The 14,717-nt window shown below is 40.0% G+C and overlaps 1 protein-coding gene across 4 annotated transcripts in view; it reads right to left on the reverse strand.

Annotated features, from left to right (window-relative positions):
• LOC121183464 (adhesion G-protein coupled receptor D2) overlaps window positions 1-14,717 on the reverse strand; it is an 82,285-nt gene that overhangs the window by 20,325 nt on the left and 47,243 nt on the right. For all 4 annotated transcript variants that reach the window (XM_041040547.1, XM_041040544.1, XM_041040543.1 and 1 more), the window contains one exon: window positions 13,922-14,075. In XM_041040547.1, coding sequence (XP_040896481.1) covers window positions 13,922-14,075 — 154 coding nt within the window. The remainder of the gene's footprint in view (window positions 1-13,921; window positions 14,076-14,717) is intronic.

Genomic DNA, 14,717 nt, shown 5'->3' on the forward strand with positions numbered 1-14,717 from the left:
GTGCTGATGATTAATTCCAGGGTTAATTCAGGACAAACACATAGTAAGTGCTGTTAGAATGGGCAGAATTTAACTGGAAGGGAACTTCAGCAATAGCTGTCCTGGCCAACATCAGACATCCTGGTGCGCAAACATAGTTTGACCAACACCTACAAATTTCTCCATCAAACTGAGAGTTTTCTGTTATTTATAGAAAAAAACCCCACCAGTATGAATATAAGGTGGTTTCTTGAGAGGTTGTGGGGTATATTGGAGTCGAGAGGTGGAGGGTGAAAACTGGGTTCAGGAAGTTTTCACTCCTCTCTTCCCAGGGTGCCCCTGGCCTCTCCAACTTCCAGTCAACAGCTGAGACAAGCCAGATGCAGGCAGGATAATCACCCCCTAATAAGAGGCTATATTGAAAGCAGGCTGGTGTTCATACACTACAAGCTTGAAAGGTGTGTGCACATGCATACACACTCACACACACGTGCATCTACACATGGGCAGCTGAAAGCATATGCACACACATAGTTGAGGCAGGTGTAATTACAGCACAGGACGACACACTTCAGAAAGAAGAGATCGCTCACAATGTGTACACATACGGACATGCGTGTGTACAAAAACCAACACACACACACATATAAACACACAGACACCCACACCAGACCCAGATCCTTTTTCTTTCTTCTGACTTTAGTCCTCTACCACCATCCTAGAAAAACGTTTGCATATGGAAAAAGATATCAATAATTTCATGATATATCAATTATCAATTTAGAAAACGAGAGAACAGGATCCCCTGGGGTTTGTGTATTTTGGTGTCTGTTTTTGTGTGACCCTATGAAAGAATATGAGGCTAAGCATGGAAACTGAAGCCCTAGCCACACTCTGAAAATTAAAAAAAAAAAAAACAACTCACTGAGCCTTTGAGGATTCTAAATGTTTCAGCCAAAGTGACTCAAATAAACCTCTTGAGAAATAAGTCTCGAAAGGTTTTTTTTTTGTTTTTTAACTTTCAAAAAACTCCTTCCATAGATTAGTTTTTCACTTAACCATTTAGATATAGTTTTTGTTCTCTGTTTTAGTCCTCACAAAGTACAAAAAGTAGACTTTTCCTCCTTTTGTATCTTGGAACAACTTCTGATGAAATCTAGAGAGCATGTTGGCAGTGCTAAAACACTTAAAAACCCCCAAAACAGCTGAAGGAATCTTCTAACCACAAGTCTTACATTTCATGAGGAGAAAAAAATGGCTTAACATCAACCAGTGTTGGTGGACTGAAGCCTGAAATGAAATCAGGACCATTTAAAAAATGTGGCACTGCTGTGGCCTACTGTTCCATGTGTATTACAGCAATAAACACAGTTTTTCTTTTTGTGCATGTGGATTAGCATGTTGTGTTTGCATTTACACAAATCAGGTTGTTCATTTCTTTACCAAATGATCTCCTTCACCTGTGCGTCTGCTGTCATTTAATTAACAATGAGGAGGCTCTTTGGGAACAAAATAACTGTTTTTTTACAGTACAACAAACACATATATACAGACTTGCACACCCAGATCAGTACCTGCTGAGAAAAAAAATACATTACAATAACATTCACAGGCAGATTTTTTCCCTCTCATTAGAAACAAAATAGCTATGAAAAGCAGATACTGCCTGGTGCTCTAAGATTCAACTCGTGTCAGACTCTCAAAGAGAAACAAATGCCGTAATTTTTCATGTGTTAGAGCGACAAACTTCTCACTCTGTCTCAATCTCTACAATTCTCATTGCTACATTGCTGCACATGGGTCAGGTGATGTCGGGTGATCTCAGGTGAAACTGTGGGCAAATAGAGGGAAGGGGAGGAAGGCGAGTGAATTCAGTGATAGCAAATACAAACAAAATCAAGCTTCCATCATCAGCCTGCTTAATTTCTTGTTACATTCTCTTGCCCCTGTGATATGCCCCTGTGTTTATATATATATATATATTTATATATATATTTATATGCATGCATACTTGCAATCCATCCATCCTTTCACTCACACACAACACAACCATTAGTCCACACGTACAGATCACCCCTGTGGCACAACACACCCAGTGTCCTGCTCTTACACTATCAGCAGCATCAGAGGGAGAATCCATATTCTCTCATCTGTCTTTTGTTCATTTGAGTGACTATGAGGAGCAGTAGCAGCAGCTGCAGCCTCTCTCCCTGCTCGTGCTCAGCCGGGGGAAGGCAATAGGTTTAGCAGGCGAGGAGGCGAGGCAGATTTATGGCGGTGGAGGTGACCTCTGGGGCCGTAACACAGTGATGGGTGAGTGGCTCTCAACGGTAAGCTACTGGCACTTGACAAAGTGCCCGAAGCAGAATGAATTTACTTCTCTTTTCCTCAATCATCAAGCAGCCACTGCCCTGACCCCCATCCTGACTGCTATAACAAGATCTCCCATCTCACAAGGGCCTGAAAAATTTACTGTCACATCTACTTTTCAATGAGCTCAAGTGAGCACTTCTTTCACCTTCAGCGGAGCAGGTGCCGGTGCGGAGGAGGGCTAACCTGCCCCAGTGTGTGTTTGTGTGTGTGTTTTATGTGTCGTATGTGTGTAAGAGCGAGCGAGAGAGAGAGAGGGAGTGTGCACATGGAGAAATTTGTGTACACACACATGCCAGTCCACTCGCTTGCTCCCTCACTCACACAAACTCACCATCTCACACACACACACAAGCTTTTATACACTTCTCACAAAATACCAAATCACAGAAACAAGAAACACAAAGACATGCAAATCTTCAAAATCTCAACATACAGTACAACAGTCTCTCCCTCCTCTCATACTTTTTCCGACACACACAGAAACACACACACACACACACACATGCACACACACAAGGAGAGAATGAGACTGCCAGGGAGGGACACAAAGGGCACTTCTATACCGATGTCAGTAGACACCTCTGCCATTTATATTAGAAGTCAATCTACCTTATCACATCCCTTATACACACACACACATTGGCATACACACCAGGCATTCTGAAGTCTGTGTGTGTGTTTGCCAGTTTTCATCAGCTTGATGGCAGTAGAGTTGGACTTAATGATCCTGATATTTTTTTTATATGCAGACGATAAATCTCTGTGCACACACATTCAAATTTCACCTTTCTTGCACTCTAGTTGTTGAGGTGAAATCACAGTGGATGTGACGGTGAGGAAAGTCAGGGAAACTAAAAATACAGATCAGTATTTCAGATATATTAACAGTAAAAACATTTTTTAAAAAAACATGCATTCCTTTAATTTGACAGCAGTTGCTTGGTTGTTTTTTTACTTACAAGTCAACAGTGAAACTGTATAATTGGTCTTTAGACTATATGTAATATCAAAAGGGTTTAATACAAAAATTAATTCAGTAGGTTATTTTGACAAAAAAGTTAAAGAAATGTGAAAGACAGCAAAAATCACACTGTTGTTTCTTACCATACAGCCCCATAGGAAAATGACTACATTTAATGATCTGTGCATCATTTTAAATTTTACTTAGTCTTTTGACGTTTTTTAATTCTTTGGCCATTGAAACATACAGTCGTAGCTGGGTATTTAATCTTCTCTCCACAACCAGACTCACTGATTTAGAGGCAACACGGTGAGAAAAGTCACAGGTGAAGGTTCCACTTGTTTAAATGTTTACTGTTTACTGTCTATGGATATAACGGTTACACTGTCAAATCGATACACTGCACATTAGACAAAGAAAGTTGGCTATGCCAACATTTCATTTTGTCAACTTCACTCTTTAAAATGTCATAAGTAATTCAACCTCTTTTCTTTTATGGGCAGCTCTTTTGCCTGCCCTCACCCACTGGGATAATGTTATCATGATGAACCAATAAAAATCAATGATTAAGCATGTGTAATTTTCCAGACACGATGTATTAAAATTTATTGTCTATCTCTCTGGCGAGCCATCACATCAGCCCTGGAGCAGCAGACAGAATACAACTGAAAATAAAGAAGGGCATTAAAAGCTATTCAATAAGCCACTGTAAAATTGATCAGGCTATAAAAGCTGCTATGATGCCCCCCCTCACTCCCCCACCCACTCCAAACAGGGGAATGTGGCTGTTGAGGAGTAGGAGAAGGGATGGAGAGTACAGAAAAAGACAAAGAGAGATAGTAAAACAGAGGAGAGGGGAAAAAAAAGAGACAGAAGAGAGAGATCGAAGCTGAGAGAGGAAGGAATTTTTAGGGAGCAGATAGAGGGAAATGAGAGCAAGACAAGAGACAGTCGGTGGGAGGGAGAAGAGCTGCGATTTGTTAGCTGACACAGCACTCATTGTATCATCACAGAACAGTTAAACAGCGTGATTTGCCATGTTGTTTCATCATTAAACCATTACTTATATACTGTGACTCTCTTGAATTAGTAGGTATTATATTTTTGTAGTCTTTGGGCTGAACCCCTAAAATGTCATTGGCACAACTGGTTGCTGAGACACAGAGGTGGTACCAGCAAAATCTGCTAGTGACAGAGTGAACAAGAGGAGCTAATTAAAAATAACAACAAGCATGGGTTTTTCTGTGTACCAGCCATCTGCTGTGTACACACAGCTGCTGATATCATGCACCTCTATCACAGTTTAACATGTTATTTCACAGTACTAAAGTTTGAGTTGCTGCCGCCCTGTGAAAGATAGTAAAGCACTAATAAAATTTGTCCATGGAATACTCACACCCACATCAGGATTATGACACAAATAACTGGTACTACAATAAATTCTGTTGCAGCATGTGTGAAAACACAGTGCCAGGTGTTTATGTTATATATCAGATCATGCCATCTTTCCACAAACTAGCAGCAATAAAGTCAAAGGAGAAAGTTCATATCTATAAGACAGTTTTCATCTTTGTCACCAAAAAAAAAAAAAACAATCTAGGCCAACTGAGGCCAACAACTCAGGTCACTGGAAAAAAAAGAGAGAGAACTGCAAATTCTGCTACCAACTTCAATAAGTTCTGAAAACTTTCAAAAAAAAATGTGGAAAAATACAATGCACCAATGCAACAACCCCTGGAGATTTATTGTTTGATAAAGTATATGGACAGTTTGCCACCTGGGCCTTTCAATTGCCATTCCAAAAAAAAAAACAAAGACAAAGACAAGAAATAAGAAAATTCCAGAGGCGAAGAGCGGTGCTGTCGTCTGGATCAGTGGCAAACTGCGTTTTTCTTTTAACTTTCAATTCTCCTAAGCATGTGTGCTTCACAGCCCCTAGGGCTATTGCCTTTCTCAATCTGTCCCTGGAGAGGCAGGAGTTATGGTCCCTGTCGATTGAGGAGAAAGGGATGTTATTCCCCTGTCACCTCCTGGTCGCGCCGTCATCCTCCCTGCCCTGATCTACGGCCTAACTCCCCCCTTACCCCCTTCCTCCCTCCCTCTTCCCCACTTTGCTTTGTCGTAAGCTGCCGACTATGTCGTTGCCATGGGCTGTTGAGATGAGGACGAGGAAAAAATGTTCTTGGGGGAAGGGGTGGAGGGGCTGATATTGGTTTAGAGGTGCTGTTGGCAGCTGCGCGATGGCAGCAATGGTGAATGCTTTAGAACTGTGTTAACACACTTGCAGAAAATTGGTGTTTGTGTGTGTGTGAGAGTATGAAAATGCAGTTATAGAAACATTGAATACATGCAGGATAAGAAAGAAGGAAGGACAATTTGTGATTTAGGCTGAAGTGCTCTTAAATAAAATATGTGTAGTGCAGCTTTATACAGTGTGTATTTACTAAGACAGGGTGTAGAGTCCCCTCTTTGCTGGAGAAGGGGGTGATGGCATGAGCCAAGGGACCAGTACAATGAGACTGCTTGGCCCAAGGGAGGTGACCAGCCCCAGGGCACTTCAGGTCTTGTGACTGACACCTTTGATAGGAGAGCAGTGACAGGGTTAAACACGAAAGGCAGTTAGCTAATGGCAGTGTGTGATCAAAGGTGTGGTGATTGCTAACTCTGTGTCACACGAGTCCCTGTAGGTTTGGTTTTATTATGGGTAGCTGAGTGCAACAAAGGAATTATATCAATCTCATATTTACCAAATATCTCATACAGAATTTAAAAAAGTGCAACAGTCTGATTTAGTCTCGTTTCTTTTTGCTTTTTATTTATGTAGACACTACGACAGCCAAAGAGAGCAAAAACAGGCAGTGGTGGGATTCAGGAATTAACCACTGCAACATCCCTGGATGCATATGGCACCAAACAGTCCTTCAAGAGACAAAAGTTTGGCTGTTAATGTGTTGAAATTTGTCTGGATAAGTTTTCAGGCATGTTTCAATATATTTCTGTGAAAGATGAGTTTCATTTGTGGTTTCTGAGAAAATGTCAGAGAAGCTGCTTCAGAGAAAATGTCTCACGGTTTCGTTCTGTGGTTTAGTTGAAAGATTCAATAAACTGCAGGCCCCCCTTCAACCACCAACACCACCAATGAACATCAGCACAGACATCAGTACACCTGACACATGCTCAACAGAGAACTTCCAGACCTCGGAGTGCTCAGCCCCATGCCATTTCCATACTGGTCAGCGCTCAGCCTCTTTTAGGTACCACTGCACCTTAGGCAAATCCTGAGTTTGTGAGGGTCTCCCTGGGTGAAGGAATAAATAAATAAGCAGATAAATAGATGAATAACCCAGAGGAATGGGAGCCCATGCGGCTTGGTCATCCATCATATATCCTATTACCACGCACTCAGCGGCACCTGCAGTATGTATAATGCAGTCAACCTCCGTAAGCAGATACAAATTCAACTCTTTTCCTCCTCAATTTGTTATATCTGACAACAACCCAGCTTGTGCCTTGTTGTTTCTTTGAATTATGAATAGATTCCCTTCACCAGACTTTCGCCTGTGCGTGATAGTGTAGCGCTGTTATGCAGAACAGCTGTGGAAAACAAATTCGAGAAGCTTGGTACGCTCTGTAGCGGCTGGGCGAATATGCATAAACAGTTGCGCTTAAAGCCACTTAAGAACAACCAAATGGGCTCAATATTTCATCTTTGGATTTGTTTCATTGGGTGTGATGAATATGAAATGCCAGAATGTAGTATGAGAGCAGGAAATGCAGTTGTTTAAGTGTTTCAAATGATCTTAGAATGTTTTTGAGATATTTCACACAACAGTGAGAAACAGTCGACAAGTGCTTTAACTGACAATTTACATCTTAATTCTGTATCTTAGCCATGACACTTGGATCCACAAATATTACAAATATCATTCACAAACTGTGAGAATAAATGGAACGGAAGGAGACTGTGGCAGAGGAAGAGAGGGAGCAGAGGAAAGAAGAAATGAAAGCTAGCGAATAAATACAAATTAACAAATCAGATCCAAGAATAAGAGAGAGAGTGAGAGAAACCAAGTGGGAGAGAGGAGGAGGAATGTAAATACATGGCAAACCGATAGCACATTTTGACCGCTGCCTGTTTGTTTGGGTATTTAAACTGTGAGGCTACAATCAAGTCCTCAAAGCTTCAGCCCACATGACAAGAGCCCATTTCAGGGCCACACATCTTCTAAACAGCCAAGCCAACAAGCAAAATCTCAATCCACCCTCAACCCCTAAGTCATATCCACTTATTTGTCCATTACTTCAAAATACAGAAAGGATGCAGGGAAAATGCATCAAATTTAATTTGTACACAGAGAGAGGGCAGGATAAGACAATCTTTGAGGAAGTGATTTTTTTTTTGGGACTTGGCTGAACTTTCAAGCCCTGTTTGGTTAGAGCAGATGTAGAATTAGTACACATCACTTTGCATCAGCGAGACATTGAACACAAGCTGCCGCTCAGAGGCCAAATACCTCTCTGTCACACCAACACAGACACGCACACCTCACCTCCTGTGTCTGTGATTCTGCTGTGGTAATTATCAATGTGATGTCAATTCCCACAGAAACAACATCTTATTATTCTTCTTCCTAAAGCACACTTGATGTCTCCATATGCCAGTGGCCTGTTGCACCAGTCAAAACTAATAGAAAACACAATTAGTTTTACACAATAAAAAACTGTTACTCTTCCCCCAGCAATTCCCCCAGAATTCCAACTTCTGTTTTTAAATTGAGCAGTAAAACAGTTCCCAGTTCACAACAGTTCTTGAAAGGTTCAAAACAGACCTCAGACCACACAGACACTTTACTTATGTCTGATTACAGTAATCCTTTGATTACAAGAAACAGTACTACTTCATGTTAGAGGAACTTGACTTCAAAGTGAAACATATTGCAGTTACAATTCACACTAAGAATAAGAGTGAACACAGTATAAGGATATCAGCGCATAATACTCACTGGGCAAGACATACAAGCTCAATCACACATTCATGCATTTACTACACTTCAGTGACAAGCAAATTTGAATATTTGAAATCTGAATGTATTTGTGCAAGAACATCAGTAGTACAATGTCTAATATACATCCAAATGAGCAAAAAAAAAAAAAAAAGTACACAGCAGAGAAACAAAGAGAAAGGTCAAGCAGCAGTCCCCTAACAGCTGCTGCCTTTTTCTATACTGAAATGTGTCAGGTTTTCAAGCATCTGTACATAACTACATTGTGCTACATGTGATCTATACTGCCACGCTGTATGAGTGGCAGTACAGTATCCTTAAAACATGATCACTTTCTCTTGATATGTAATGACATGGACGTAATTTATTAAAAACAATGTGACACTGACTTTTGCACAACCCTATCCATAGCACATGTTCCACAGAGGTGGACTTGCAAACAGAGAAACTGATTCAACAGAAAGCACCCAGATGAAATTGCTGCAAACATGCTGTCATTCCACATGGGAATATTTCTTTTTTTTTTATATATTTTTGGAGCAGGGGATCCTGTTGCATGTCAATGAACTGGGCTAAACATGCATGACAAGCGATAGTGTGTGGATGGGGGGAGGTAGGGGAGAGTCGACCCCACGGTCAGAGAAAGACCTGTGTGCAATCTGCAGAAGATGCATGCAATAGACCGCCGCACTACTTTATCTGCAAGGTCCCTAATTGTGAAGGATGCTGAGGAACACATGTTAGGAAAAGAGGATGGGGAAGGGGTGTCAGATGTCAGCTATGTGCAGGCATATGGTTCCTACAAGTTTGGTTACATAAACTGAAAATGACACCAGAAGTCAGGTTTGCTACGATGAACTTGTGATGACTGCACAATACTGTACCTTTCCTTCACTATATTCACTCGGTAAACAGGTGATTATGAGGGACAGACCAACAACTGATGAACTGGGTCCATCTATTGCTGCACCATTGATTTAGAAATTATATAATAAAAAGACATTAAGGTCATGATGGTGCAGTGGTGTCATCACCACTGCACCATCATATAGTAACGCAAATTAAATAAGTGTATTTAAGGTTCTGACAGTCTAGTCAAGGGATTGTAAAAATAGATAGAACCAGTATAAAATTCTTTATCCAAAATACTGATGCCATGAATTTTCTCAGCCTTGATGGTAATATAGGCAATAGCTCTGTGGCTAAAATAAATTAAAAGGTAGATGCCGCCTAAAGCCTTTTGAGATTAAGAAACACGTTGCTGGACCAGGTTTTCAGAAAAGACAGCTGTTAATGTCAAAATTTGTAACAGACACTGACCATCTTGGATATAACATTACTTTTGGAGGCAAATTATTATTTTCAACATTTTAGCTGCTAATGTTAGTGAACATTACTTGCCTGCTGTTTCCCCACAGAATTATTGGCTATGACTTTCCCAGCTCTAACCATTCGCAAGAAATGCCACAACCTCTTATAGGATAACTTGAAAGGCAACGATATAGCAAATCGTTGCAAGCCATGTTGCCCTGCGATAAGAGAAAATCTATCAATAAGTATAGTATTTCAAAACATTACACAACTTATGAACTTGCAACACCTACTTTGGTCGACTATTATGGGACAGCAATACAAATTTGGTCGTGATACAGTCAAAATCCAAGAAGTGGGTGTCACTTTACAGTTTTTCACATTGTACAAATTAGAAAAAAACAAATCCATCAAACTATTTTTGGTCTATGTTTTTTTGTAAAACACATTGAGCTGGACTTGTGAGTCAATTTTCAAGTCAGTCGGACTTACAGAATGAGGGGCAAGGCTTTCCAAAATTGTGGTTTTTGGGCCTTAATTGCAGCAATGCTATCAGGTTGATTCATATTTCTTTCTTTGCCACTGTGGCAGACAACAACTAATAATAATAATAATAATACTGATAATAATTAACAGGCACAAACACAATTGGGTTCTACCGCTTTGGGGTTAGAACCTTAATAAAACAATACATACAGTCCACTCAGACACTGTTTGAAGCAAAGATGGCCCCGCAAGAAAATTCACTGACCTTTTGAATTTGAAACATGAACCATAAAAGAAAGATAACTGCTTGGCCGTCTTTTCTCTTTGAGAAGGAGGTTTTAACAAAGCAAGAAGATGACGTGTAGTAACACTGGTGACCTACCATATTATTCCTGCTTAAAAGGGCTCGCAACCTTCAACTAAGCCATTGTGTGGGGCCATCTCATCAGGAATGCAACACTCATGCACATATTCAAACACCCACACAACCCTTCCCCTTTCAGTTCAAATCCCGCCACACTTCACCCCCTATTCCTCTATTATTCCTTCATTATAAACTTGTCCTTCTCTTGTGCTCACAGCAAATATGTGCTTTATTTTGTTCATATTTTCCATTATGTACCCTCAACATAACCCACTGTCTGCCTTGGACATTTGCGCCAACCAGCTTGAGTAAACAGAAAGATGGAAAAGGCTTAAAGGTATCAAAAGCAGAACACTCCCCTGCTACACACACACACACACACACACACACAATCCAACCTACCAAGAAGGGGATGACCTTGTACATGCAAGATACCACTATCATTTAGGAGATGCTGTGGTTATTGTTAGGAAAAATGGGGCCCATCTGTTTGTTTGTTGCTTGTGCTTTATGGCAAAAAGACACATTGTACCATATGTAGAACGTATATGCTAAATAAAAGCACCACTACTTCCCAAAAAGCTAGACTCTGCTCATTCTTGTCCTGATACGTTTAACTTTTTTTGCTATTGTTATTTGGCAACAGTAAAAAAATATATATATGTGTACTGCACTGTCTGCTAAATGCTAGATGACTTTATGTTTAGAAAATAGCGTTTGAGAAAGTTAATGATTGATTTAATCTAACATTATCAAACTGTCCACTTGCCCTCCAGAGAAACTGGTCAAACAAGTACCTTGACTTGATAAAAGTGTCAATAAATAAAAAAAATACAAAAAGCTTTCTAAGCTTTTCAAACACCTTGTTTTCTGTGTGCATTTCCTACATCTCTCTTGTATATCTGTGTCTTTAATAACAACAAATAATAATAATAATCAAAAACAATCAGAAGAATGCAAAAACACAAACTTCCTCCTGCTTCTATATAGCTGCTTCATAGCATCACATACATTTTTACATGGATGTGAGCTCACTGCCTAGTATGAAAACAAATATATTCAGTCACCATTGATGTAGTATAAGGTTATAGTCAGGTGGGCTGGATTCGTCATGATGATTATTTGCAGTCTACAGAAAAGTGTGTGTTTGCCTGTGTGGGTCCCAGCTGCACAATAAAAGACATACAGTAGCATTAGTTTGTACTGTACGAGCACTCGGTTTCCAGCCCAGTCCCAGCACTCAATCACACGGAGACGATCACCTCTGCATGCTGTAGAATTGAGTCGGGAGCAGATTGGAGGGGCAGCAAATGGGCTGAATAATAACATCCGACAATCAATTATCTCAGCAACTGTGCAAAAACATTATTTTTGCTGCCGAGTTTGATTTGTCAGGTTGCAATGGAGGTATGTAAATGTGACGTAGGGACTGGTTTCACAACTGGAAGAGACAGTGATAGTATCAGGGACCATGCAAATCACCTGCAAAGGAAACACTGTAAATCACAGTGTGAGATGTGCACAGAGCGGCAACAAGCAGCAATAATACACACGGCAGATGTACTATTCAAATGCGAATATCAAAGTCATAAACCATGACCGGCATAGTATTTACCAGATAATAGTACTTTGCATTATGTGATATTCAATAAATGAAATAAAGGGCTACCAACAAAAAACAAGACAGGACATTGTGTTTAAAGAGCTGAAAACATGTAGATTTACTAACCTGCTAAAAATTTTTCCTTAAAAAATTCTGGTGACATATCTCAAGAATCAGCATAGGTCATAACATAAACATTATCTGTCCAGTCCTACATGTTATTATCAGTAATATACATTTCTTAAAGCTGTTATTAAAGCAGACACATTTTCATCAGTCTTTACTCTGTTTTTTTTTTTTTGTTTAACCATTTCTGCAAATAAATAAACACAAAAGAAAAACAGAAATTCTTTAAAGCTGTAAATGCTCCATCAGCTGGGGCTATACAACGAATGACACTAAGACCGACTTTAAATAACAGAATGAAACCAGGGATCGACCTCTCCCTCTCTTTCCCTGCCTTGAAACTGGTGTCTCCAATCTTTTCCACAACCAAATGACTCTTAACTCTGCTGAGTGCAGCATGGGTCAGGCAGCTAGATTGAAGCCAGGGTGTCTGGTTAGTGTTAAAGTTTAACAAGAGATTTCAGATGTCTGATTTCACTCAACAGGCCACTCGCAACTCTCTGTTTCAGAGTGCCTTGCAGTAATGCCTTGCAGATATGCCAGTGGGGCAGTAGTGGGGGAACATACATATGTACAGTATACACAGCTTAAAAAAAAAGATTCAGCTCTTTGATAAGTTGGAAGGCTGTAGTCTAATGTCAACTCTAAATATTAGAAACACCTCTCAGTGGAACGCAGTACAAGTGAGTTTCAACAAAAATGTAATGTTAGAACATTAATCAAGATACAGTTCATTAAAAGGGCTGTTGCATAAGACTGTGTTAGTTTTACTTAGGTGTACCTGATCAAATGTGCAGATGACATCCTGAGGAGGGTGACTCAAGTCCTTAAGCGGGTATCTTAGAGTACATCATACAGTAAATGATGTAATTTTGGTGAATTAGGTGCAGCCTACCTAGTCTGCCACCCACTTACACACATACACGAGGTCTCAACGCTTAATAATACTACTGAATTAATCAGTGAAAAGCCATAACTGCATTTGAATTACTTAACTGTACAGTGAAAATTTAAATCCTTCACATGAAAAACTGACACTTCTGAGGTGTGTGTTTGTGTGTGTGTGGTTTGATGTTTAAAAGAGCAAAGCTACAGATGCTGCCCACTTCAACAGGTACAATAAGAAAAAAAGTACACAAAGGTACACAACCTGATAAATATTTGACTTATTCTTATAAATCCAGATTTCATCTTTGATTCTAATCAAAGAAAATATCACACAATGGGTGCCCTTCCTTGTTCTTTTTAAGTGATGGTGGTTTGGTTGTGCTTTTTGAGAAGCAAGGTCAGCGCAGTAAGAAAATTAGCAAGCAATCTTGTGACTTTCTTTTATGTTCTGGTCTATACAGAGCTGGTTCAAATCCTATGATCAACTTGGTTACTGTGAATTAGAGGTGCCCTCCCCTTCATCAGTAGTTAATACTCTTCTGACCCTGATCACCAAAGCTCCAAATGTAAATGCATTTAAAAGTTAGCCAGAAGTAGTAATTGCCTGATTCTAGTGACAGCATTTTTTAATTATATCCTACTTAAGGTGAGAGCACAGATGTTTTTGAGAATACTGGATATGGTGCTCCCAGATGGCCCCCCATTCAATATGAAAGTTGCTCACTCTCAGTCTATAGGTTGAAAAGTGTTTTTTTTGGGGTTCTTTATGTTTGGCTTTAACATATATGCATGATTTTATAGTGTATGGTATTGGTCTGACAACTCACCTGTGGTCCTCTCTTCCTCCTTCTCCACACTTGGTGTGTTACTGCAAGTGTAGGTAGGGGTGGTCTCCTCCTCCTGGCTTGGGGTTGTTCCAAGTGGGAAACTGACCGGACGAGAGCTGGTAACCGAGCTGGATGGTCGGGAACTGGCACAGTTCTGTAAGAAATGAGAAGGCAGTGTTAGCTGCAGGAGATCACTGCAGAATTTTACACTTGCTACAGGAATAGTTTATCTTATCTGTTAAGAGACTTGAATAAAGATACCAAGTTCATCCACACTTTCCTAACTGATCACTGGTTATACAATTCAGTAACGCACATCTTTTCTACCATGAAGAAGTCCTCATCAGTTAGAAGGATTAATAGTGAATTTTTACATGTCCCTTTGTGATTTTTGGTGAGTTTTTCTCTTACTACCAATAGTATGCATTTCATTATTAAGTGGTCACAATTAATTCTGAACATTTAAAATAAGTCATGGGCTATTGTAGAGCACCATCTTGGCTTTCCCACAATTCCATCACCAAACCTAGTTTCACACACACATCTTCCAGCCAGACCAAAATAAATGACAATCACCAAATCTCATATATTTGCACTGCTCTTAGACCGAGGAGGATCCAAAGTGTTCCAGGGGCCTCTTGTCTTAAATACTGTACTTCTATTGGGCAGGAATGCCTCACATGGCAAGCAAACAAGGCTTGCGCTTCTGATTGCTTCTGTGTACCGCTGATGTCTAGCTTCAGTACACAGGATACACACATAAATACAAATGCGAGAAACACATGCACTGCTACAA

This window comes from Toxotes jaculatrix, chromosome 6 (assembly GCF_017976425.1).
Source record: "Toxotes jaculatrix isolate fToxJac2 chromosome 6, fToxJac2.pri, whole genome shotgun sequence".
Lineage (NCBI taxonomy): Eukaryota > Metazoa > Chordata > Actinopteri > Toxotidae > Toxotes > Toxotes jaculatrix.